The sequence below is a fragment of the Filicampus tigris genome, chromosome 22 (assembly GCF_054856515.1).
Source record: "Filicampus tigris isolate MCC_2025a chromosome 22, RoL_Ftig_1.0, whole genome shotgun sequence".
Classification (NCBI taxonomy): Eukaryota; Metazoa; Chordata; class Actinopteri; order Syngnathiformes; family Syngnathidae; genus Filicampus; species Filicampus tigris.
In genome coordinates, this window is record NC_141238.1 from 2,388,807 (window position 1) to 2,415,816 (window position 27,010).

At 43.9% G+C, this 27,010-nt stretch overlaps 1 protein-coding gene across 5 annotated transcripts; it reads right to left on the minus strand.

The window, feature by feature from the left end:
• Nucleotides 1-379: 379 nt before the first annotated feature.
• Nucleotides 380-26,499, minus strand: ano2b (anoctamin 2b). Of its 5 annotated transcripts, XM_086022692.1 has the most exons (27): nucleotides 25,441-26,496; nucleotides 22,841-23,013; nucleotides 21,585-21,617; nucleotides 19,174-19,563; nucleotides 15,417-15,515; nucleotides 15,160-15,311; nucleotides 14,919-14,973; nucleotides 14,792-14,843; nucleotides 13,123-13,178; nucleotides 12,981-13,028; nucleotides 12,758-12,822; nucleotides 12,051-12,185; nucleotides 11,794-11,954; nucleotides 11,613-11,695; nucleotides 11,451-11,540; nucleotides 10,772-10,855; nucleotides 7,881-7,955; nucleotides 7,607-7,808; nucleotides 7,417-7,528; nucleotides 7,294-7,351; nucleotides 7,122-7,222; nucleotides 6,903-7,045; nucleotides 6,625-6,777; nucleotides 5,927-5,979; nucleotides 4,640-4,818; nucleotides 2,823-2,928; nucleotides 380-2,240 (listed from the first exon to the last, which is right to left on the minus strand). In XM_086022692.1, the coding sequence occupies exons 1-27, from the start codon at nucleotides 25,481-25,483 to the stop codon at nucleotides 1,848-1,850; spliced, it is 3,294 nt and encodes a 1,097-aa protein (XP_085878818.1). In that variant the 5' UTR covers nucleotides 25,484-26,496; the 3' UTR covers nucleotides 380-1,847. The 5 variants fall into 5 exon arrangements, with proteins under 5 accessions (XP_085878818.1, XP_085878815.1, XP_085878819.1 ...); XM_086022689.1 differs by lacking the exon at nucleotides 21,585-21,617 and having other exon boundaries at nucleotides 25,441-26,495; XM_086022693.1 differs by lacking the exon at nucleotides 10,772-10,855 and having other exon boundaries at nucleotides 25,441-26,495.
• Between the last annotated feature and the right edge of the window lie 511 nt (nucleotides 26,500-27,010).

Consider the following 27,010-nt stretch of genomic DNA (forward strand, 5'->3'; position numbering starts at 1 on the left):
ACTTGTTAGCTTTTCACGCAAATTCCAGGTTTCACTTTATGGAATATTTTATTCTACATTTACATTCTTTTAATGCATAATTAAGTGGCTGAGTTGTAAAAACTAGAATTTGCTTTTAAAAATGGGTCCATCAAATTTACACAGTGGAATTGCTACGCTTGCATGTTCAAGCAGGCAAACGTGGTTTAACTAAACTAGAATGAAAAAAAGGATGTTCAAAACAATTAAAAGCAACCTTGTCACAACCTTTTTTTATCGTGATATGCAAATACTCTAAAGCCATTTTTAGTGAGGTTAAATAGAACGTGTACTGTAAAAAAAGTAAGTACACTTATTAAAAAAAAATTATGAAAAGGCTCACTATGCACAAGAACAAATGTTTGCATCCTTCTTTCATTTTTATTGTCTCCATTTGAATCTTCCTCCATTTCAACCCATTTTCAACTTCCCGTTAAGAAAGGCAGAAGAGAAATAGAAAAAAAATAACATAAAAATGAAACAAAAAAAACAAACAGTTCACACAATAGTGCTCAAATTATTTTGTAAGACATCCAACAATTTTGTATTCATGTATGTCACCCTACATCGTCTTAAGCATATACTACGGTCACAATTTGCTTGTTCTATGTCATTCTAAAATACCTAAAGAATTGAACAGTCCGTTGGTGGATAGTAAGTGAGCACACAGATGTGGTGTAGCGTCATGGCAAAACAAGAGCATGTACAAGGCCTCTGAAACACAAACGACATTTTGCAGCATGTTATGACAGCAGCTATGACTTGAAATTGTAATAAACAAAAGTAAATACTCTCATTATTTCCACGTATGAAGACAGTTGAATTGAATGCACCGATGATCAACGTTTCTCTGTGTATGTGCAATGGATTAAAATGAGTCTTACTGTGCTCAGCATTAGTGATGCAACAAATATTTAAAGAAAATTGCTCTTCTAAAACACCAAGTTCTAAACACATCACTTTTGCAAATTGGCATGTATCTCAGTGTCAAACATGGTGGGATGTAAGTGTACTGGAGAAACAATTACTGGCAACGTAAAAAATGGAGGAATCGGGGGGGTTGGGGGAAATCACTTGAGACGGTCAATGTAAACAGAGAATGCCATGGAAACAATTTACACATTCAGGAATCTTATAAATGCTTTCACTAACAACACAGTAAGTCTATAGAATCTGATGACGATGACGTGTTGTTGCTACGAGTTCAAAATAAATAAATACAAAGAGCACAACGAAGCAACACAGCAGAAATATTCCATAAATTGTACTGACGCACGACATCCATCCATTCATTTTTCAATCAATCCAAAACAAAAAAAAAAAAAATAGGATTACATTAGAGTAGGAGTCCATTTGTTGTCCCTGAAGGTACAATCTACACTTTTGGCCAATTTGGACCTTTTCCACAAGCAAAAGGTACATTTGAGCACCCTACTCCTGTAGCCATAAAGGTACAATGATGTTTTTAATTCATGTAACCACAGCCTATGAATTCATTGATATTGATTAAGATTTCCATTCCGAATCTAAGTGCATTTTTGGGGTCATCCGAAATCTCTTTTAGAATGTTCTCCAGCCCAATACAATATTATTGCTTGTCTACGCAATGAAGCTCAAAGCTCCAATTTTAAGTAAAAATCAATAAATACAAAGGATAAGACTTGATCAGGTGAACAGTCAGCACAAGCAGGAAGGACAAAACCCCATTTGAAGTGAAGCCGCTTCTTTCACGCCAGGACATCAAAATGGCAGTTACAAGAAGGGACCAGCAAAGCACAATGTTCTTTTCGCGAGGGCGACGCCCCCTCAGGGATGTCTTGTGTCACATGTCACACAGCTGTGTGTCTGGAATTTTCATTTCTGGGTGACGGGGGCACCTTCCTCGTGTACAGGCTGAAACTGGCCGCCCTGCACCTCGCCCTTGGCCCTCCCCCTCCCCCTCCTCCTCCGTCGTCTGCAGCCGGCGCCTGGGTGGCACACTGGGGCAGGGTGCTGTAGCGGCCCGGGAGGGGCAAGCCCTGAGCCGGGCGCAGCTCGTGACTGCTCGGCGGGACGGGGGCGTCCTTGCCGAAGAGGCTCTGGATGAGCTGAAATTTGTCCTTCTCCTCTCGTAGGAAGAGATCCACCAGCAGCTTCTTCTCGCGCTTCAGCTGCTCCACGATGGTTTTGGGGATGTCCGGGATCACCCAGGCTACCACGAGGCTGAGGAACATCACCAGGTTCTACGGGAGGTCACAAACAATGTACACTTGGAAATAACCATCTCGTCTCAATGTAATCATATTTCCTTACTCAGTGGCGACGTTCACGTGGGCAAAATTCCTCTAATCCAATCAGAGTTCGGGTGAAAATTATGATCGGACGTTAATGTTTTCATGGACATTAAAAAACCCACTAAAGACACGTTATTTTGACCAAATATACCAGAAATAGGAGTAGAAGAAGAAGAAGCCGTGGCGACTCCCGTGTCAACAAAACATCGCTCCGTCGTTAGAACAACATAGCGGCGTAACTTCATGTTCATGTTCATGTTTTCCCCTCTATGTTTGTGTTAAATGTGTGAAAGATGTTATTGAAAGCAAGCCAGACATTTAGATGCGCTCCCATTCCAAGAAATATTGTGTAAAATTTCTCCCAAAGTCTTTTGGTCAACATGTGGACGCAGCTGCTCAGCTGCAACATCGGGCTAACTAATGACTATTCGTAACGCGCTGCGTCTTGTGATGTCGCCACAGCTGTTTGTTAACCTTTGAATGGTTTGAAATGTGCAAAATAGCAGCTGATCAACACCAATGTGCTCCCACCTGAAAGAGTATGACGAAGGCCAATCTAGCGGCCAGGACGCACCAGTACTGTTTGGAGAAGTGGTATGCATCCGGAGACCAGGGGGGCTCCCTGTAGTCTTTATACCTGAGGGGGAAAAAAAAAAAAAAAAAAAAAAAAAAGTAGTTCATTAATGAATTCTCTGCTTGAAGTTTCATGCATTTTATGAGGATTCCTTTCCACTATTAACTTTGTAATAAACGCGCGACAAATAAACAAAAACAAACAAACAGCCAAGCTAACTGAACCAAAATGGAAAATCTCGTCATAACAGACTTTTTTTTTTAATGCTCTCCGACGTAATTAGGTCCAAACATACAAAGCTCAACTCCTCATTTCGTCTCACCTGCTTTTAAAACGACGTATGTGCGTATACCCCTGCCTTTATTTAGATTTGAAACGAGACAAAACATTTGGTGCCGATAAAGCAACTATAAGTATAATCTTCACAGTAAACGCAACAAACGGAACTTTTCAGCTTGATGAGACGTGTCCGATCGCCTGGTTTTGAACATTCACACACTCCTCTATGAATAGAACCCACCGAAGCCAGACTGGAACACAGTATAGAAATAAAAGCGTGCACGTTCCTCTTCATTCTCCTTATACAGTCATGTATAAGGAATGTAGTTTTTTTTTTTTTCTCCTCCGCTCTAAATTATTCATCCTGTCTGTGTCTCTCATGCCAGCATCTTCATATGTTGCCACGCATCTCATTGTTGACATTTTGAAGCGAGTCAAACTGGAGAGCGAGACTAACATGTTTCCATGTTTGGTGATAAGAGCGCCGCTTTGCAGCAACGGGAGCATCAATATTATTTCAGAAGACACCTCCGAGATCACGATAAGAGGACTGAGAGATTATTTGCCGGTGCCTTATGGGACATGATGTAACCTTGACAGTGAAAACAAGGGTCAGACTATTGCCTGCCGTAAAATATACAGAAAAATTCACATTTCCTTTGCATGTTACAGTTTAACTGGGTTCATACACAGCAAAAATGCATTTTTCCTTTGGATAGTTCATGAGTGTGGCCACTTTCGAGTGCCTCGTTGTCTGCCGTGAGTGCACGCACGACAAACAGAGAAAGCAAAAGCGCAAGGCAAGCCACGTGTTAGCCAGCGTGGATTTGATTGGCGTACGTACGAAGACGTTCAACCGCACTTTTTTTTTTTTTTTCACACCGGTTACAGGATGTCATTTTTGACGAGGAGTTGCATTGTGTTGCACAGCCATCGATTTGCCTTTTCAATGAAATCAACTCTCATCTACAAAACCGCAACTTGACCCCTTTTTCTCTCTCTGAACTCCGAATTTCTTATTTCCTGCATACGCTCATCCATCATGAGGCAGGCCGGACAAAGAAATGAAGTGTCTCGGGCGCTTGACACGGAGGGGCAAAGGGTTGAATGGTTTGCCTTGAGCCTGGAGGCCTCGCCAGTACACACTCGGACCCTTATGGGAGGCCTTAACAGCCAATTTCATGGCCGTCACTCGTCGAGACGTACATCATGCCTGAGACATGCACTGGCACAAAGGCTGGCATTCTTTGACTGTCACCACTTGGCATCTTCTTATGTAAGTGGAGGTCGGACCCCACTGGCAGTTGGCGCGACTACCCCGGCGGGCCCTTTGGCTCTGGAGTGACTGGAGTGATTGCTTTTATGAAACGCTGACGCATAACATGCACTTTATGACGTCGTTTGCGGTCGCAGCCCGTCTCGTTTGCAGTTCACGAGAGTCTTTTCGCCGGCCTGACGCGTTGCGGGACGGTGAGGGTGGCTGTTTTGTTTTTACCTACAGACGGTGACGTCGCCGTGGTCGGAACTCTGCGGCGCCGTGCCGGGTTTAAAGTTGGACACGTTGAAGTAGGAGAGCGTGTGGTCGATGAAGCCGTGCATGGTCCCCGACTGGCTGTACATGTACTGGTAGACCAGGCGAGGGATGAAGTCCGAAGTGAAGGAAATCACAAAGGCCTCCGGGCGGAAGGAGAGTCAAGAGAGTGAGTAATAACACTTACGGTTAACCACAATTCAAATCTGTTCACAAAGCAACAATTTGAGAGCCCTGACCTCAACCCAGTGATTTATAGTTGCAAAAACCCACACATAATTGACACCCTCCTGAAAGGTTTTATGAATTGCAGCAGCAAAGCATTTTTTTCCTATTAGATAGGGCTACGGCCGGACTAAATGAAGCTCCTTCCCTCACTTCAACACAGTTCCTTGGCACCGATATGCCAGAAGATTGAAGTGCAGCGGAATTCTTTTTCCAGCAAATAACGGGCGACAGGTTCCAGAAAGAAATTTGAGAATACGCAGGGGAACATATTGACACTTTTTAGAACATTTATGTTTGGTCCAATAATTGTTGTGAAACACTTTTCTAAATGGGGGACAAAGAAACAATTGTCTTTCCGCTTTCATTGTTCAACGGCAAGGTTGACGGGATTTTCTTGCGGCGCCATGTGATATTGGAAGACAAGTTTCAAATGAAGATAAGAGATTTCAGTCAGGCCAGTTCTCATCGGCACTCGTGATGGGGGAATTCACATCTCAATCCATCAGGTGGCAGCTGGCTCAAGGCCTGGGGGGGCGTCTGACGTGAAATTGCAAAGAACTTTTGACAACATGACTCGTTGTATAGGCTTATTTTTTCTTCGAGACGAGACTGGAACTATAAGCAAGATTTTCTCTGGGAACACTATTGGACAAAATAGTCCCGCAAATGTGCGCCATTCGATGCAAACAAGAGTTGTTCATTTGTACACACCAAAAAGTCATTTTCTTGACAAAATTATCAAAGACCTTGTCGGGCAAATAAGTAGAACCTGAGAAAAAGAGTGACCGCTTGTTCATTCCAGGCCTAGCCGACATGTTGCTGTCCACAAAAGTCATGCAAAATACGAGATATACTGTCATCGTTTTTGCTGCGGGCTGTTTCATTTTATTTGCATTCATTTGGACAATATCAACAAAACACATCAAAATAGGCAGTTGCGGTATGTGATGATTGCCTTATATGAAAGCAGAAATCTGGTAACAAAAACGAGTTGTATTTGGTTTAAAAGTTGCCTTAACTTACATTTATGATGACTGAGAATTTGCCCATGCCGCTCAGTATGTTGTACCATATACCTATGGGAGAAAATAAAATCAGTTCAAGGAAAAGTCAAGGGCGGGAACTTTGCATAAAATATGAATGTATATAAATAAATAAGAACCGCTTGTTTCATTCATTATTTCAATTAATCAGCAGTCATTTAAGTAGTGTGTTTTGTTGAACAAGTAACAAGCAATTTCTTCGTTGGTACTCGTACATAGGTTTGAGAACCACTGCCTGCAGGAGAAGGTGTGTGCGTTTTCACAAGCTGAGTGTTTCGTGTAGCATGGACGACTTGATTGATTTCAAATGAATGTATGTCATTGCTGGACTCCGCTCAAGCAGGAATCAAAGTAGATTTGCAGCGACTACAAGAAGGAGCTGCGGGGATTTCGACCCAAAACAGCTGAAATAGCCACAATGTGTGAAATCTCCCCCCCCCCCCCGCCCCCCCCCGTGCCCCCGACGCTCTCCCCCTCAAGTCACAGCCAACCTTGAAAGAATTTTAATGGCTCAAATTTTGTTTTGTGTTGCATGGCAATTTCATCCAACACTAAAAAAAACAAGGGAGGCGGGGCGGTTCTGAAGATTTCAATCAAGAGGAACACATAAACAACGTACACTCGCTGGTCACTTGATTAGGTCAGCATGAATTGGAAAAATCCCTAAGCCGATTTTACCGATGTCTTTGGCGCGGGCGGCGACCGGCCGGCGGAGCTCTGTGACAAATTTCTTGGCGTCCAGCCGGATCTCAATCACGTTGTTGAGCAGTGCGAAAAGGGGAGCGAGAGGGAAGGAGGCCACGAACAGCGAGACAAAGCCAAACTGGATAACTGCGGGAGAAAGAGAGGACCGACCCCGTCATTTAACAACACCGACCCGTTTTCCACCAAATCTCAGATGGACTGCAGAGCACTTTGAGTAATGTAGACGAGTACACAAGTTTGTGTGGGCTCACTCATTTCCATGTATTCGGGCGTGAGGCCCTCGAAGGGGGCCAGGGCGTAATCCAGGTTCCACTGCTGTGGAGGCCTCTCCTCTTCCTCCTCCTTCTCGGCGCCCCCTTTATCCTTCAGCGTGCGCACCAGCTTCTTCAACTTCCTGTCGGGGCGGACACTGAACGTGAGCGCTTCCCTGTACGACCTCCGGGACGCGTGACCGGATGCGTCGTGCTCACGGGATGCCGATCTCAAAGATGTTGTTTTGGATGAGCTGCTTCCCGAGCATGATGATGCTGAGCTGAATGCACAACTCGATCAGGCAGCCTCCTGGCGCACACTGAGGGAGACACGCGCACACGTTTGGCCTCGCATTCCCAATCAGGTGACGCCGGGCGGATTCTCGCTCACCTCTTCCATTCGATAGTCGTTAAAGACGTACACGTAACTTCCCGGCCGACCGGCGAACCTGAAGTGCACTGAGAGTTAATCCAATTACGGGCTGATGCGATATTCCAGAAAGGCGCAACGTACCGTCCCTTGAAGAACGCCACGTAAAAAATGGGCGCGTATGCGTTCATGAACTTGAGCAAAAAGGCTTTCAGGATGAGACGCTCCTCAAAGTTGGTCTCCGTTTTAGGGATTTCTGCAAAACGGCATGTTCAGAAGCGCACGATAGAATTTGGGGAGCAATTCAGGCCGAGCAATTTCAGGTAAGACATACCGAGCTCCGTCAGCCACACCGCCACGGCGCCGTAGATCTCATCCAGGATGAGAATCACCACCAAGTTGATGATGACGGCCGTCGCCGTCACCGTCACGCGCACGTTGGACTTTGTCTCCGGGTCGGGGCTCATAGCCATCAGCGCCGACACTGTGATGCGGTAGATGATGACGCCGAAAACGGCCGAGAAGGTCAGACCGAACTATGGGCAAACGATAGAAACCAGTTAGTACTGCCGTGTTGGACAAATTTCAATCCAGGTAATTGTACTCACCATAAAAAGAATGGAGGACACATTGATGCAATATCCAGGAAGGCGGTCTTTCCAGGTTAACTTCTCAACAGCAACCTAACAGGAATGATAACGGTTGTGAGGATGTGAACTTTAAAGTCACCAAAAAAGGCAAAGACAACATCTGCTTGTGTCACACGTTAAACCTCGTTCTCAAGATGTGGACAAGCTCAGACAGAGGCAGAGAAATGGAATTTCACACATTGACGGGTGAGGGACAAGTGTTTGAAAATTTGTTAGAAACTCATTAGCGCCATCTAGGGGACAAAATGCCTTAATGCAGTTTTTTTTTTTGCACAAGCTTCCTCCCCCCCACATAATAGATGACGGATAATAAAACGGCGATAAAAGGGACAATTTACGCTGCTCATCATCAATTTGAATACAACACAAGATGCTGTAATTTTAGGGTCAATTAAAAAAAAAAAAAAACACTCGTTCCTGATCCAACTGTACATTTCATTCCCCCGTGTAATAAATCAAACGTGTGAGGAGAGAGATGTGTGTCACCATAGTGACGGTCACTAATCTTACCTCTGGCTGCCTGCCCAGCATGCATCACTCCCACTCAGCCGCCCTCCCTCGGATTCTCACCATCCCTCCACTCTCTTTTTTTTTGGTGTGTTTGTTTACTTGAATCTATCACTTTATCTTCTCCTCTTTCAAATCTCTCTCTTTTTTTTTTTTTAATATCCAGTCAAACATGCCTAGAACTTGCACTGGGAAGCCAAATGTTGATCACCATGTAAATCTCATGTCAGTCAAAGTGCAGCAAACATTCCTAATTCGGATTGGCTCAAACTAAACACCATTAGATTGCCACCTGCTTCGTTTGTCAGAATTTTGCGATTATGATTCACGCTTTAGTCAGTGAGAAATATGTGAAACGCCTCATAATATTTAATCCCTCAAGAAAATTACATTTTTTTTCCCCCCAATTGGGTTATGCAGGTTGTAGTTCACATTCATAGTGGAAAAAAACGCTGTTTTAAACAGGGGTGTGTAGACTTTTTATATCCACTGTTACATTACCGAGTCTGTATTTGATAAAAATATTCAATTAAATATGCCTCTTAAGTACAGGGCGTGTTTACTTTTGCCACCTCAGAAACTGGCTACTATTATCCTTGCCACTGGGTACATGCCACTTTGTTTACATGCTGTCTTCATTTGGCTCGGAGTGTAACACTGACTTGTTTGGATGCCAAGTGTGTGCTGATATTTTCGAACCGCTGCTGCTTCCTCTGCTCATAATTGTCGATTTATGTCACCGGCTTTCATGTGTCTCAAAAGCCTCACTTCACGTGGGTTGAGCGGAACGGTGACGAAGGAGCTTCGCGTTAAACCAAGACGACAGTGACGTTTGGCATGGCGTCTGAATGTTGACAAACGGAACGTAAAGGGCAAGAATTAAAATTCCCCACAGAGTACTGGCCAGTTGGAACGACATCCGAAACATCTGGGATGAAAAGTGACACAACTGGGTCACGTTATATAAAGCAGCCGCTCCAATTTGCTTTTATTAGTGCGCAGACCTTGGAGACACTGTTTAGTTCAGCATTGAGCCAGTCAAGCAAGTCAACAGGCGGGATGACACAGAGACGAACAGACAAGCATTCACACTCACATGCACGCCGAAGCAAAAGCCGCTTTTAAAGCACTCTAGTTTTGCTGATCATTCATACTGTGAACTGATACTACTTGTACAAGTGCGGTGTGCGCAATCACTGCCAGGTGAGCTGGATTTAACCTTCAATTCCAATACACTGTTTTAAGAACGGTTCCTTTACGAACATGTATTTAGGATTGAATTCTTCATTTTTAGGTGCAATACATTTTAATTGGAGTCATTATTGAAATACAATTGAAAAAAAATACTACATGTAACCTCGGTGGTCATTTTTAAATATAAAATTCAAACTGCAAGTATATTATGGATACTTTTAAGGAATAGAATCTTTGATGAACACCTTTGCCTACTGCACTATTGTATTTTAATGTTCGTCATTATGGTGGTACTTGGAAAGCTAAGTATTTTTTTAAGTGGTATTTGGCTACTAAAAGTAACAAAAACAAACAGCACCCGGTGCATTTCCTGTCAAAGTGGCATCTAGTTTATTATTTTGGAGAGTTTAAAACAAAATGCAGCAAAAACAAAATAAAATTACTTCAATGTATATAAATATTAAGATGTTAAAAAATAGAATACTGGATAAAATAACTGAACAGAGGCACCTAAAACTGGGTGAAAAATGGTCTCGGAAAGTTCTTAAAACAATGTAAAAATGTGAAAAAAAAAAAAAAAGACTCCAAATAATCGACCATTAATCCAAAACATTTAACGTTGTCACTCCTCAATATTAGAGCAAAAATTCAAAATAAATACAGAAAATTAGATATAACTTCAGGTTACGTTGACCCCAAGTGGCACGCTGGCTCCCTCTTGTGGTACCAACAATCACTACCTCAGCACAGTTCAGTTGTATTGAACTTTAATCTTTAAAAATGGTTTCTTTTTAAACATTTACTTACCGGAGGTGCAATTTTATATTACTGTTATGTTCAATACATTTTGACCCTATCATTACTTAAGTAGTTTTACAATTATTTCCCTATATTAAAGCGCAGTGTTATTATTCAAACTGTAGCTCACCATAACATCAAATGACATTTTTTTTTAGGTGGAACTTTCACCGCTCATGCACAGATCAGGGCAACTTGGGGGTTTTGAAGTACAGGTAGGAGATGCAAACGGCTAAATACCTGAGAGCGCAGCAGCCAGAAGATGGAACAGCAAGAGAAGAACAGATAGGCCACAGCGTGCAGGAGAGGAAATGAAAGGGAAAGGAAGAGGAAGGAGGGGCGAGGGTTACCGCTGTTCCTGCAGCCATGGCCGAAAGTAGTTTTCTCCTCCATCTGTCCTTCCCTGTCACTGTCCCATCCTCCTGCTTCACTGGCTGCAGGACAAAGCGACAGGTTAACCACGCCCACACACTCGCTGAGGGTGGGCACACAAGGGATCTATTTGCCCGGTGCCATTTCAGCTTTGGGGACGACGTGTTGAGCGGCGCATTATCATATAAGTGAATTCATGTGTCTGCACTGTGGCTGTGACAGGAGGACGTACAGTGGAAGTGGGCCAACCAGGGAGGGAGAGACTGACCCAATTCTGAAACAATCTAGATCATTTGCTGATATTATTAAGATAAGCGGAAAAGACAAAATGGAGGAAACAAGGGAATTCCGGGCTAATTCAGCATTGTTGTTTCAAGTGAGCATCCTCACACTTCGGTCATGACATTACAAAAGGAGATCCAGTTTAAAATTTCACTCACTTATTTATTTGAACCTTATTCAAAAGTTAGCTTCATCCTACAAACCTGAAACTAACACCTTGAACTTTTTGTCAGCACTCTATGTTAAATGAACACCCTGTGTTGAATCGCAAGTGTACCTAATAAAGTGTCCAGTGAGTTTACATTGAATCCTGGCTAATATTTCTAAAATCCATGTCAGGATTTGTCAAACAATGAATCAATCACACTTTCCTACCTGATTCTTTTTCTTCTTCTTCTTCATGTTTTTCTGCTTCCGCTGCCTCTTCTGGAGGAGGATGGTTTCGTATTTTGGTCTGGGGTGTTCCTGCAGGGAAAAGAACATTTATGGTGTCATCTGCTCGGCACATTGAAAAGTGCGCGCGCGATGTCTCCCAACCTCGTCGTCCTCTATGCCAGTCAAATCCCAACTGAAGCTTAGACTGATCTGGCGACGCTTCCAGTGCTCCAGGAACAACACCGCTACGCCCACAAACACATAAATAGGTGTCAGAATTAGACATTGTCAGAATCTGCATTGTATGTATTGTCTTTGTGGCCCAATTTGATTTGTCCCTCACCCCACAGAGACATGAAGATGGCGAAGAAGACGGTGGCGGGGTTGTCGAAGAGGTGCGAGGCTCTGGCCGTGCCGCAGGCTGTGCTCAGGTGCCAGAAGTCGCAGGCTCCGTCACATAATGGACACATGGTGAAATTGAGGCGCTCGTCGCACATCTCGAGGCTTCGCAGGGGGACAGGACAAAAGTGATTCTTGGACCTAGTACAAGACTTGGCATGGCTTGGGCGCGAGTCATCTTATTGGCAGCCGTGCCTTTACCTGGGTATGTTCGTGTCTACTGTTGCTACCCCGTAGCCAAACACAATGATGCCCACGATGGAGGCTGGCACGAGCAGCTGAGTGTAAACGCCAAGCCAGGCAAAATACAAACCGATCTTCTCTCCAAAGTACTTCCTGGAAGGTGGGAAAGGGAAATTAAGGCTATTCCGGTGGACAGCAGCACTCCTTTTATATGTTAAATCAATCTTCCTTGAGAATTAAATATATAAATGGCTCAATTATATACAGTGGCGCCTTGAGATACGAGTTCCCAACTCAATTTTGTACTCCCAGTTGAAGATTACTGAGAAAAGAAGATTTGGCATATTTTTGGAACAACCACAGCATATCCCATTTAGCCTCATGCTAACCCCCAAAAAATGCTAAATGTTATTGACAGGCTAACAAATAGCATTGCTGTTGCACCAATAACAATTGAAAGCCACGGAGAAATAATATAATATTCACAGGCATGTACATATTCTTTATCCCCTACAAAGAACAACTACTCTGACGGCGGCTTACTTTGACCGTCTCCATGTACACTCGTTTCAGAAGGAGCAGCTATTCTTTGGCTTTTGATTCCACGTGAGACGGACACTTTTCTGCTGTTTTCCGGTGTCTATTGCATGTGGTATTTTGGGTTCGTTTATTGCTTTCACTTGTTCTATTATTGCTATTTTGTTGTTGTATGTACATTTGATTACCTGACCAAATCAATGGGCTGGTATTTGTAGAAGGCCGAGTATCTGGCCCACTCTTCATGGAGAACCTACAAAGACAAGACAGGAAAGAGGCATGGAGGATCTTTACTAAAAGATGCGCAAATGCCTACTTGGACAGAGAGAAGCTGTTCAACAGCTTTTTCTTGGTGAGGAGGAAGTGAAGAAAACACGAAATCATAGGATATGTGAAAGACAGAATTGGCACCTGTCGGTCATTCCTCTCCTCGGGATGTCCAGTGGCATTGTAATCTCCCTGAGGAATAAAAGACACACACACAAAAACAGCAGATATACAGCATACGGATCCGTTTTTGTTCTTGTCATGCTGAAGCAGAGTCAAAACTTACATCGTGAAGAGGGAAGGCAGCGTCGTAGACACCCTTGGCAATCAACGTAGTTATACCTGTGGGAGAGTAATATAAAGCCATGTACAGGAACTTTCACAGACAAACACTGGGTCAAAGTCAAAAGGTAAGCAGAGCTGCCATGAGTTTTGTTCCATGCACAGATTAGCATGAGCTAGCAACTTCTGATAAGCGGCACATACTTCATTGATTGGGGAATTTGTGTGCAGCGACGCCTCTGCTGCATGCGCCACATACGAGATCGGAGTGTATGAAGTGCCGCCTACGTGAGTGAAAATCCTTTGATAGTCTTTTGGGCCTGAAGACTTAACCGGTTGATATTAGAGGCTCTACTTTGTAGCCCCTTGCATTGTTCAACCTCCTAGCTCCGCCCTCATCGTCACGGCAAAAAAAGCTGTACTGTACGGGCCAGTGCAGTTCCTTGTTCGTGTCAATCCACTGCAGGAAAATCAATGCGAATTGATGGTAAGAGCGCCACATAGTGGTGAGGGTCTGAAGTGCACGTGTAGCTTTCCATCTGCTGTTTGAAAACTTGAGGCCACTTTAACTGAGCTTTTTAGTGTCAGGCATACTGGGAGTGCCGCATTTAGTCTCCTCCAGGGGAAGACATGAGCTGACCTTTGGATGCCGGCTCCGGACGACGGCACATCGCACGGCGGACTGACAGGGCTCTTTCATCAAAGTGATAAGTCACTGCCGAAGTGGCTCAAAGAGGACTGTGCTGTGATGAGCCGGGCTATTAATGAACCTCGCAGGCTAATACGCACTCTTGAGGCTTCAAGCTCGGCCTGCCCCGTGGACGTGTGACCCACTTGTAGAGGTAGGAGGGAAGCAACAAGCGGGTGAGGGAGGGGAAGGCAGACGAGGGGATCTCTGTGCGTTTAGGGGACAAAACACATCGAGCAAGAATGAAGGGGGGAAAGGAAATGAGGTTAAAGGGAGGCAATTCTATTTTCTTTGCCTCCAGCTAAGGCACAAGCCTCCGGCTGACGCCTTCTGCTGTGACGGGCAAGCCAACCACACACATGGCACATACATGCTACTACCGTAGTTGGGTTTCGCTGGCAGGAGAGAGCAAAATATGGTCGGATTTGTTCTTTAGCCCCGCCCACTGAGCATTTTATTCTCACGAGTCATGATGTACAGTATTTGCTGCAGTCATTTTGATGTTTATTTCCCTAAAATTGGCTAAAGTACGTATTCATTTGCAATCAAATTCTCAAATTATACAATTGCTCACCTGATTAATTTATAATAGTACAACTCATTTGCATCTATAGGTGAAAATAGGTGAATAGATTGGATTTGTAAATCAAAAGTGATTTATTCAATTGTATTTGCGGAATTAGCACCTCAATGACAATTGACTTATTGCAAATAAAGTAAAAACCAACAACCCATATTTTTTTTCCATTTTATATAACAATTTGTTAATTATACTCAATGGAATTTTAACATGGGGGGGGAGAAACCAGGAATCATCTCATTTTTTTTAAATAAAGAGTTTTACATATTTGACCCATATTTTCCCCACCCACCTCATCTACAAACAACCTGCACCAAATGTTTGCCCAGCGTTGGTGTCGAGGCGCCTGTGATCAACGCATCGCACGGGAGAGCTGATGGAGCACCGACAGCTGCGTTTTCTTACCAATGGTTTGACAGGTCCGTGTGCAAACAGTCCTCCTCAAGATTTCGTACACCTAAGCACAACACACGCACACACACCATTGAGGAATAAATTCTCACCACGAACATGACGTGACGTTAACACTTACGATGCGGCCCCTTGTGGCGTTGTCAAAGAAGGAGTCTTTGGATGTGATGTTGTACCTGACAACCACCGCACATAATTTTAAGAGTATCTCTCGATGACAGCAACTTATAGTGACAGGCAGGACAATTAAACGTGCTTCCACTAGATGGCGGAAGGTATAATTAACCTGCGTTTACACAGGCCCTGATTCCCATTTGACACCGAAGTAGTACATTTGTGTGTGTGTGTGTTTTTGGTCTCACAAGTGGAGCTTGTCCCGGGAGAAGCAGTGTGTGAGGAACTTGGTGGGTCCGTGGTCCTGCGGGGACACTTTGGGCTGGAAAGGCTGCTTCAGCTTCCTCCACACGCTGCTCAGGCTGCTGCTGAACGCACTTTCCTCTTTAATTTCATAGCGCTGTTGGACACAGCAGACCACGAATGGCATACAATGACTCCACCAGCACACCGTACATCACAGACAGGAAATACACAACTGGAAGTATCCATATAGCGCTCTTACCGTTTTGGTTGGGACTTTAATTTTGAGAAACTCCGCCTCCCTGCACAGCACCGGCCAGGGTGCGTGGACGCGTGTGAAACTCAGACCGTGGGCCTTCACCTAAAAAACAAACCACGGTAAAGTGTTTTTTAAGCACTTCGAAGTACAGTGCTGTCTTGACTTACACAAGTTTAATGCACTCCGTGACTACAGACCCTCTCAAATCATCACTCCCCATTGAAATGAATGAAAATGTCATTAGTCCAGAGCCAAAAGAGCCTTTAGAAGGTTTAAAATTGACTTGGGATGGCAGTAAAGAGCTTGCTGACAGACTGTCAGCATGTGCCACACTTGAGATGCTTCTCGACTCCCAAGTTTGACCCGGCAGTCCATTATCTGACCTATTTTGAATGTCACGCCTGCGTCAACAATCCCATCCACGTCCCCATGGCGCTGTAACACGTACATTAACTTTGGCCCGGCCAAGATAGGATTTGCATGTTGCTCAAGCGACGCCTGCGGCTGTTTTCAACACTCCTCGCACGGCGCAGCCTGTTCCTGGCACACGGTTTCGCTCCTTTGTCCGACATCGTCGCGCCCCGGAAAGCATCGCAGGCCTAAAAACGTCCCGCTCCGCCGCAATTACGGAGCCTTTTCCAGCCGCATTTGCAACCTCGCAAATAAGTAATGCGTTGGGATGGAGCGTGTGACTGATTTGTGAGTATCAAAGTGAGCGACATTGTTTGCGAGCGGCAGGTAACGTTACACTCCTCGGACCCCGATCGGCTACCGTAAGGGGACGGAGAGGGAGGGGCGGGGGCGGGCGCAACGCTGGAAACCCGATTCTCGACTTGGACGCCCCTGAGATCTTTCAGTCCCTCTCAGCCCACCCTCGTCTGCATGACTGTACCTTTGTGTGCCTGGCAGGCAACGTTTTCAGCGGCTTGATTGACGGGCCGGCTCATTGAACTGCCACTCTCACTGCTCTTGTGTTTCATTATCTCCTCTCGTATCACATCAGCGACTTCCTCCCCGCTGCTACATTGGGAAGCCGACTGGATGCACTTGTCACAAAAACGTTTAGGATGAACCTCCAATGCACTTTATAGGTGAATTTAATTTGACCTTGTCTAAACAAAACGACAAAAAGGCACACCGGTTTTTCCAGGTAACGCCACAAAAATATGTATGTCAATAATAGGGAACTAAAAAACACCAGGTCGCACTATTACCACATTCACCTTCTGCTGCCCTCTTTCTCCCCCCGTCGCTTGTGTCAAAAAGTAGCGGATATAAATACATTTGAGTCTGGAGAAGGTTAATTAGTAGAGGGATTTCCAATTAGCTCTTTATCTCAGTGGGGGGGGGGGGGGGGGGGGGAACTAGGACGCAGCCGGTGGAGGGGTGATGTGGGAGATGCGCTGATATAGGAGGGGGTGATCATTTGGGCGACAGCATGTCGCTTGGTGAGAGGCGGGAGTCAAGGAAAACGTCGACTGTGAAAATGACTGATGCGCAGTGGGCGTGGAAAAAAAAAAATCCACTTAAAATAAGCTCAAATGAAAAGGTGCAAATGTCGAACCACAAATAAGCCGGGGTCACTGGATACATCTTCAATACCGCTTTGTTCCTCATGGGGCGCTGCACTAAACTGGAAGAAGCAAGCCTGTGTTCAAGAAAAACCAGGGGAAAAAAATTACAACAACACACAGAGTTGCCATGGCAACTCTGGATGCCGTGGTCTCTCATAATGTAGGATAACCCTTTCTCACTGTGGATTAGTGCTAGCTTCTGTGCTAATATTTTCGTTCGGAGATACCGTGCTTCAAAAAACATCATACATTGAATTTCTCGAACTCTTGAACTTGTTTAGTATCGACTAATACCGATTGACTAGTTTTGTAGAAATTGACTAGGAATTAATTAAAGACTAATGTTCACATGTTCTTTTCAAAAAGATTACGAGAGCACATCACAAGAGAAGCGTGCATTAGGAACGCTTGCAATTTAGACGGCTGTTCCTTCGACGTGCCGGCACATCTACAGCTGAGGGGGTGTAATTATGCAAGTCAGTCATTCTGTAAGAGTATCCCCCCCTATATTCAAATGAAGGATTGTAATTATGTATGTCAGTCATCCTGTAAGAGTATCCTGTACTATATAGTCAACGGCGGAAATGAAAATCTCAATACTGGCTGCTCTTGGCTCTCCAGCACATCAACGCGTCGATCTCGGAGATAAGATATGGCGCCATGAGGAAGATAATCTTATACTAGATTAAAATCCTATATACACATTGGTAATCTGATTAGTGATTGCCTGCAGACCTCACATCATCAAGTTTTAGAAACACTTATAGTATCTCATCACATGTTTTGTCGTGCGAGAACACTGACGAAATGTCACAAATGTCGCAATGTCAAGTTTACAGTTTACAGTCTACCAGTAAGGTTTAAACCGCTGGCAACAAAAGTGAAAATGTCCAAAGGTCTTAATGAATGTGGAAAATGTAGTGTTATGGCTCTCACACTCGTGCATACTGCTCACTGGGTGTTGAATGTGACTCCTCATTACAAAGACCTCGCTGAGAATTTTTTTTACGAAAGGGGTGTACTCACTTTTGTTGCCACTGGTTTAGACAGCAACAACTGTGTGTCGAGTCATTTTGAGGGGACGGTAAATCTACAGTTATACAAGCCGTGCACTAACTATTTGACGTTGTAGCAAAATATCACAAAAATACAGTAAAAAGATACACTATGCAAGCCTTCAGCAATGCCGGCTTCCGAATATCACTGGCAGCAGTCGCCAAAATGGTTCCTTTGGCGTGAGCAGGCAAAGCGTGACAGAACTTTCCCAATAAGCAAATTTGTAGCAGCGTAGCCCACAGGCCCGCTACGACAACAACGGCGAGTGGGTGTTCTGACAAGCGCCTCCCACACACACACACAAGCCCGAACCAAAGCATTAAACGGACCCCGCCGCAGCTGCGGTGGAAGGATGTCTGAATGTCAAAGTCGAAATGAGACGTTTCGCGGGGTGAATTAGGCAAGTGGCACGGAAGAGGGCACAGCCAGCAGCTGGCGCGGACACAGCAAGTGGAAGGAAAGGCTGCCAAATCACATTAACATTGCGAGGAGTGAGAAATTCAAATAACGGCGTGTTGGAAGAACAAATCGGATTTTGACATTTCTCCTGCTCTTGAAGTTTGAACAGTTTTTCAACAAGAACAGATTTGCTTGGTGATGATTGTCAAGGGTGGCTCAGGCTTACCCTGACTCGCGCCCCAGTTCCACTGGCATGGGCCTACACTGCTGGGGTATTTCCCATGATGTAAGCTCCTCCCTCCATCTGTAATGTTTGGATTCTCTCCCCCATGCTTCTCTGTCCTAAGCTGCAGTCATCACTTTAGCGCGGCTACTCTTGCATATCATACTACTACCATTACTACGCACATTGTTCTGTCATCACACCCCCCTCCTCCTCGCTTTCTTTTGCAATCCAATCAGCTGAGGCAGATGGCCAAACAGTTTCCCAGCAAGAGAGGAATTTTGTTCTTTGCTATTGTTGTTTGAAAATGTTACGGAAAACACAAGTGAAGCGGTCAAATCAAATGGGAAAAAAAAAAGAAAACAGCATCATTGACGAGCCTCCAAATCCACTTCAAATCAAATGAGTCATCTTTTTCTTGCTCATTTGAATTTGGTTTGAAAATCTGAGCTACAGCGTGGAAAGGGCAGTTCCAAAATGAGCGCTTGATTTTGATTGACACACTCACCTCTTTGTCTCGTTCAATCTCCAGGCCGGCCTCCAGCAGGTTGGCTTCAAACTCTTGTCTGATCAGATGCATCTCCTGGTCGGCGGGCTCCGCCCCTTCGTTCCCTCCTCCGCTGTCCAGCTCCATGAAGACCTCGCCGATGCTTACAGCCTCCCCTCCCAATACGCCGCCGCCGCCGCCGCCGCCTTTGCCGTCCGAGTCCTGCGACGGCGGGAAGTTGCCGTTGGAGACGATGGACAGTCGGTCGTGGGAAACCGACGTGCTGGCGGGGGACCGAACGGAGGTGTGTCTTCGCTGGTGGAAGACCAGGACGTAGTCCACTTTCCGCCGGCCGTCCGAGAAGTGGAGGCCCTCGCCGTTATCTTGGGGGCTTGACGAAGAAGTGACAACCTGAAGAGAAGCCAAGACACTAAAAGTCACAATTTGGATTTGGACACTTTGCCAAAGTTAAGAGCTGAAACTGTTCATTCGCCTTTGCATGTGTTTGTTAAAAAATACATGGGAAGAGGACCTTGAAAAAAAAAAATCGCATGTTAAATCGCAATATCCGGGGGAAAAAATGTGATTATCTTTCAAAATTGCTCAGCCCTAATTTGAATTGCACATCATACTGATCACCGCTTGAAAGAAATCCGAGTTTGGCTTGCTCGCATCAATAATAGTAAATTACAACAGCCGAGATGAAAAGCAAAGCTTACGTAAGCGTTTGAATGAACTTGAGCACGGACGGCTACGTCGGCACACACAAGCGCGCAGAGTGGCTATTGGCAGGTTCTCAAAAACACTGAAGTGAGAACCTTTTCGCAGCAGAGTGGGCAGTCGCATCACCTTTGCCACTTGGATTCTTTATTTAGACCGATTGTTTGGAAGGAGACGGAACATTGAGGACACAAGAGGGAAGGCTCTATTGGCCCCGGGGCATGATGGGAGATTTTAGTGCTGATTCCGGTTCTGCTGTAAAAATGGAGGCCACCTTGTCTGCATTTCTCTTGTTGTCATGGAGAATTTAAACAAAAAAAGACTGTTGGTGGTCGGAAACGGACATTTCACTGTTGTACTTTGGAATTCCGATGACAAACTTGGGAACCTCGATTGAATCGCCTCAATTTGATTGCAGTGACTCCAATGCGTTGGGAAATAAAGTAAGCCAAAGCAAGCGCATATTTGCTGCATTTCATCGCCAGGTGGTCAGAGGAGTAAAGCAAACAACTGTGGCCAACGGGGACACACTGACAGACAGAGTGGGAACCAGAAAGACAATAAAAAGAGTGCAACACGAGAGCACAAAGACTCCCTGCACAATGCAGCTGCTCTAAAGTATGAGTGAGGTATGCACATTCTCTCATGTGAGGCCTTTTTTTTTTTTTTTACACATCAGTTAGGTGTCCAAAGAATGGGGGAGCCTTTTTAGGGATTGTTTAGTACACAGACCCCGGTGTTTCCCTTGGATACGATCCAAACGCGGTCACGTGCTGTGTTGGGTCCCCTGCTGGATTAGCTGCGACATTATCAAACCACAATTATATCTGCCTATACTTTCTGTCTACATCTCTGGTGTGTGTGCGAAAACACTAAAGAAGTACACAAACTGAAGAGGATTTTCGCAAAATGAAAAAGGTGAAATATTCATTAGAAGGCTAATTGTGGACTACGAACTGTTTTGGCTGGGATGGAGCTACAAGTGTTCACATTGGGGTCTAGCATTCGCCTAACAAGTGGTCCCTGACTCAGGAACAGTTGTTTTTCTCAGAGGATAAAGACTATATGCCTGTGAGTATTGTTATATAGTCGGTCTGTATGTGTGTCTGCGGTCTTTGTGTTCAAATATCCATTCTGAAAGGCGCCACTCCATAGATGCTATTCGTTTGCCTGTCTATGCAGTTTCCCATTATGTGTTTGTTTTATGTTTACATTGACAGTAAACTAATGGGAACTAGCATTAAACCAGGGCTCGACCACTATGAATTTTTGGGGGCCAATACCAATATTTGGAAGAATAAAATTCCAATAACTAATTAATTAAAAACAACATACAATGAATATAATAACTTCTTTTTTGGTCCCTAATGTTTACAAAAATAAAAATTTGGATTACAGGCAGAATATTGGACTGTTTTACAATACTTATCCTTTAGTATTCGTTTGACCTTACAAGACAAAAATCTGCTGTTTTTTTTATTTTTTATTTTTTTGCAGAATTTTTGGGGAGAGAAAACAAATGTGCAAAATTCAGCTCGGAAGTTGGACTACCCATATTTCACGGAACCTGTTTACATCCTGATAAAACCAAAAGGTCCTAGATGGACGACAGGCAGTGTTTGCAATGGTAATCGAGTACACACACACTACAATAGTTAATCCCAGGCGCAGGAGCAGTTGTGGAACGAAAAAGAACAAGCTGCTGTACTCACTGGGATCTTGTCATCAGTCTGCATGCTGTGACGCTTCAAACACAATCAGACAAGTTGAGGGAGACGATGAGTAAAAGTTGTCAAAAAGGCAGCCGAATTCATCCCCGCCGCCGCCTCCTCCATCCCTCCAAAAACGACACTACAGGTCGCGCCACGTAGTCCGCCGTGCCGATGCAACAGGTTTCATGGCGCGGATCCTAAACAAGGTTCGGCTCGGATCTAAAGGGAAGCGCGTAGCGGCAGCATGATCCACGCGCGAGAGGAGGGATCCATCTAGCTTTCACGCTGCGAGTGTGTGATGAGTGCCTGGGTGAGTGTGTGAGCGTGTGTGCGCGGGCTGCGTGCGCACCGCGCCGCCGCGCTTGGCACAGTGCGCGCTTGGCACAGTGTTTTAAAAAAAAAAAAAAGGCCATCTGTAAAGTGTGTGCACTTACTGGCCACTTCATTAAATACACCTGCACAAGCCAATAAAAGAGCCGTCGCAACAATCAATGATGTTTATTATTGTGGCTCTTGTGCAGCATACTGCACACTTGCTATTTTCAGTATTGTGGAGCTAAATTTGGCAACCAAAACATTAGGAAGAGCAAATGTACGACTGCAAACTACGACCACAGCACATTGCTAGATTCACACCTCTGTAAAGGCAAAATTGCTTCTGTAGTTCTTGTATTGGATTATACACATGGACTAAACGTATCTATGAGTTGAATGCATTGGGACATGCTCAATGTGAACATTTAGTCATTTTCTCACATGATGAATGGTTTTCGCAAAATATGAAGTAATCTTCCATCTGAAGAGAGCAGCAGAATAATAATGATTATTACCAAAAATGACAAGAATCATCTGGCATGCTGGCGCTGAGGAACTATGTTGAAGTGAAAGGTGGACCTACATTTAGTCAGGCCAAAGCCGCCTTAAATATAAAAAAGTGCTTTGACGCCATCTTCTGTTACCATGGATCTATGATGAAGTGAGAACTCATTTAGTCAGGCCATAACCTTGTCTTATAGAAAGTGTTTTGTCACATTTTGTGTCATCTTGAGGCAATTTTAAACTTTTTTTTTTTTTTTGCAGGAGTCCCTATCCCTTGTCACCGATTCAGCTGGGATGCTTCAGCTCAGCTCAGCTCAGCCACAACCCGAACACACAATGCCTCACCTTCAATCATTTGCGTTTCGGCCTGTTTTACTGCCGCTTCTCCTCTCTCCTACCCTCTTCCACTCCTGTTTAAATAGAATTTGGTTAGTCACCTTAAGTCGACTTTGAGCCTCGTCTTCGTCAGGTTCTGCTTCCGGTATGCAGTAGGACAGGGGTTCCAGGCCCACCCGGGACACATCCCTGGTCAGGTGGTCACTGTGGATGGACGAGGACTCGCTGAGAGCCGTGGCCACTGGGATGAAGCCTCGTCCGTTTCCCCGTGGTTCTGCGACATATTGGTTTTCAAGGAAGTCAAGAAGATTTTATTGCATCTTCTTAATGTACATAGACGTACTGCATTATCGTAGTCTGTGCTCAGGTTCTATGTGCACGATGTACAGTTTCCTCTGAAAATACTTGCCACTGGGGACAAAAGACTGAACTGAAAGTGGAGCATCTTGGATGATTCAGCGGTATTGATTTAAATGTACACTACTGTCTCACGAATTGTTCTGTCCAACATGCCTTTGCATCCTGGAAATACAAATGTCAGGTTTATGTGATTAAAACAAAAATAGCTTTCGCCACCGTTAATGTGACCTATAATAACTATAAAACTTAATTGGGGGGGGATATCTTTGAGCAAGTAAGTAAAAATAAGCTCCTGAGAGAATGGATAATGTAAATGTAAAAAAAAAAAAAGGTTAAATATTTTGGGGTTTATCAGAGGTACTAATATATATCTTACATTAAAGGATTTGACTTTTTTTTTTTCAATTGAGATGAGTAACAGGTTATGCTGTAGGTCACATGAATAGTAGAAACAGCTGTAAAAATAAATAAATAAATTCAGGGAAAGCCTACTAGAACAGCAGAACTTTATTTAGAGTTAATCAGCGACGCTTTAAATGGTGGCTCCCATTTAACAAATTTGAATGTGATTTATTAGTTCTGAAAATAGCCACATATCCGTTTTTTCAGCAATTGTTTTGCTTTGTCTTGTTCAAATGTGGTGCACACACCCCACTTCAAATGGCAGGTTTTAGTTACATCAAAAATGGAAACAGACAAAATGAAATATTTCCGCGAGGGCAAGTAAAAATAAACAACTTAGATACTGTGGTTGCACACCCTCCTGTAATGATGCCTCTATTCAAAACTAACCAATCACATTCAAACTAAATTTAAATGGGAGCCATTTCATTTCTATTATGATGACTTGACGACACAATTTTGAGGATTTAAGGAGCAACTTAGAAGTGTGTTTGTAGGTCCACAAAAGGCTCATGCTCTCTAGTAATTCTATTTATGACGCCACTTTGATGCTCAGCCAAAATGGCTTTCAAAAGTAGGAAAGAGTTGTCCACTTTCATATATATATCTCACTGCCTTCAATTCAAGACTGCTACAGCCTTTCTTTTAATAATAAGGTTACGACGGGTGGTTATTTAGGGATACAGACATCTGTAGCCATAGAAACAAAGCAGGCTTCTTACTGTGCTCTCATTTCAGTACCGCGGACAGCTCGCTCTGGAGCGTTGCTTGAGTCTTTCTCTCTGCAGCTCAATGTACGCTATATACTAATGAGGAGGTCAAGATGACTTTTTTTTTTTTTTTTCGGTTCATTTCATGGCAGAAGTTGCGTTTGGCTCATTTGGCAGTGGGAGTCTGCCCTGGGGTTATACTGTCGAAGGAGGTCTCGCAAGTGGAGGGTCGCCAGTTTGAAATCGCGGAGGACAGGCGGAGAGAAAATCCCTCGTGCATATGTTTATGACACGGGCTATGTGTCAAGAGCGATATTTACGCAAAGGAGCACATGATCCAATGCTGATGCTTTTATGTAATCAGATTTGACGATTACATAGTTGGAGATGCATTAATCGCGATTGGATTGGCGTTTTGTTGATTTTTCTTCCAGGAGCCGCAAAACAACATGCAGTAGTTCAAATGATCATTATCAGGCTCCTGCATAGCTTGTTGATGAGCTGATCATTTCAGTTGTGTTGGAGGAGGGAAACATGGAAAACATGCAGGATAGCGGCCCATGAGGACCTCAGTTTGAAAAAAAAAAATCAAGTTAGGAAAACAACCTACTATAGCAGCTGAACTTTATTTGGTTTTAATTAGAGGCACTTTAAATGGTGCCATGTGTATGCTGACTCCCATTTAGCCCGATTTGTCTGTGAATTCTGGACAGCCACATCCCCAAATGAGGGTGTGCAACCATTTTTATTTGATTTCATTTTATTACCTATTATTACCGTTATTGAGTTGCATAGTTTATAGACCATATTAACTGTGGAAAACGTTTTTAAGTCATTTATCGTCTCATTTGTTACATCACACAAAAAAAAAAACGGTCACTTGATCAGGGGTGTGTAGACTTTTTATATCCACTGCATGTGTAGAACATAAAATGTATCACATGACCACATTAGTAAAGGAAAAATAAATAATCGGCTGCTTGACAAATAAAGAAACAGCGTCTTACTCCGACAATCAGCGACCAATAAATACTGACCCAAGACTCGTCTTTGGTCCCGAGTTCAAGGTAGGTAAACCAATAAGATCAATTGATTTTCATCCCGAGCGGCTTCCTCACCTCATTGACAGTACAGTACACAAACGCTGATTAGTCTTATTGCTAGGAAATAGCAGTAGCCTAGTGGTGGTTGCCCCGCACAGCCTGCACACACGTTACCGTGACACTCACCTGTCCAGGTAGAGGCAGAGGAGGGCGAACGGCGGAAAGCCATCTTCCGTCCCACTCCGAGCTCGACTACTCGGTCAGTCAGTCGGGCATGTTGTGGCCAGCAGGTGAGAGGACACCCAGCAACACAGCAGTTGCAATCCTCAGATCAGTGGAAGATTAGCCCTGCCGGGATTAGACTCCAACTGGCCTAGTGGATGGACGGAGGGACAGACGGGGCGCGGGACAACCGCCAGGCTGATTGGGTGTTTGGAATTACAACCACGCAGAGACAAGAAGAGATTATTGGACCCTCTAATGTGCATTAATTACTTGGCCTTTTGTTGATGTGCAAAACCACCGTGCGGGATTCGTACATGGGGATTAGCACTGTGGAGATGGCGTTGCCTAGCAAATTAAACACACACACACACACACACAGAGGGTCGACATGATGCACATATCTAAAGATGCAAAATGTTGGAAAGGTTTTAATGTTCAGAAGCTTACCTGCTGTTTAGTGACCTCAAAAGCACACACAATATCCAGACAAATGTCTGATTAAGCAGTCAATTCTTCAGGCTCCATTAAGAAAGTTGGACAGGTTATAGATCACCTAAATGGTGGGAACATTTTGAATCACAAAAACTTGAAATTCAAACAGTGGGTTTTTAGGGTAGAAAGTTTTATTAGGGTCAAATAATTAGCCTTACGTGGTAGTTTAGCGTAGTTTGACCCTTGAAAAGACAGCAAACAAGGGGCTCAGGCAAACGTTTTCATTGAATCCTACAAGAACGCTTCTGTTTGCAGATAATTTAGAATTAATACAGTAGAGACAGTTAAGAAAAAGTGCTTGAGATTTTAATTTTTTTTACTGTCAGAAGTCGTGCAGTAACATTATAAACTGTGCGGCAGATACTTTTAGTAAACAAAAATAAGTTTGAATAGTTATTACTAACATAGATATTACCGATCTCCAGTTAAGAAGTCAAAACTACCAGTTAGATACATAGAGTTTTTTAATCATCTGTGTATAAATGAAATAGTCTTACCCAAAGGCATACATAGAAAAAAGTAGAGGATTGAGAACTGAACCTTGGGGGACACCAACCGCCGGACATTCATTTATGAAATTGTGTCACCTTCTCATATTGATCAATATTTATTTCCCTCTTCATCCCAACCTAGTTATTTGACCAGCCAATGTACACATGGGTACACTGGCATGCACCCAGACATTCTGTCAGTAAGGGTATCTGATGTAGCACTGTGACCAGCGCACACACACGCATGCCTCCTTCAATATCCAATTACAGCTGCTTCGGATATGCTCAGAGCATTAAATTTTAAGTATTAACGGCTATATTGTAGTAATTGTGGATACCTTTGTAAAGGTCAAGCTTGGGCATTTTCCTCCTAATATTGTCCAAAACATTTTTGTCCATTAAAAAAAAGGTATGGGACTTATTGCTCAAGACATGTTGGCAGTGTTTTATTTATAGCGCTCTCAAATCATGGTTGCAAAAAAAAAAAAAGAACGCCTTTTGGCAAACTCTGCTCGATGAGAAGTGTGTGGGTGTGTTTTAATTAGATT

Coding starts and splice junctions, on each gene's coding strand:
- ano2b (XM_086022692.1), bottom strand. CDS start 25,483: ATGGCTTTCCGCCGTTCGCCCTCCTCTGCCTCTACCTGGACAG. Junction 15,516..19,173: donor AGATTGAACGAGACAAAGAG/GTGAGTGTGTCA, acceptor TTTGTTTTTTAG/GTGAAGGCCCACGGTCTGAG. Junction 11,696..11,793: donor CATCTTCATGTCTCTGTGGG/GTGAGGGACAAA, acceptor TTGTGGGCGTAG/CGGTGTTGTTCCTGGAGCAC.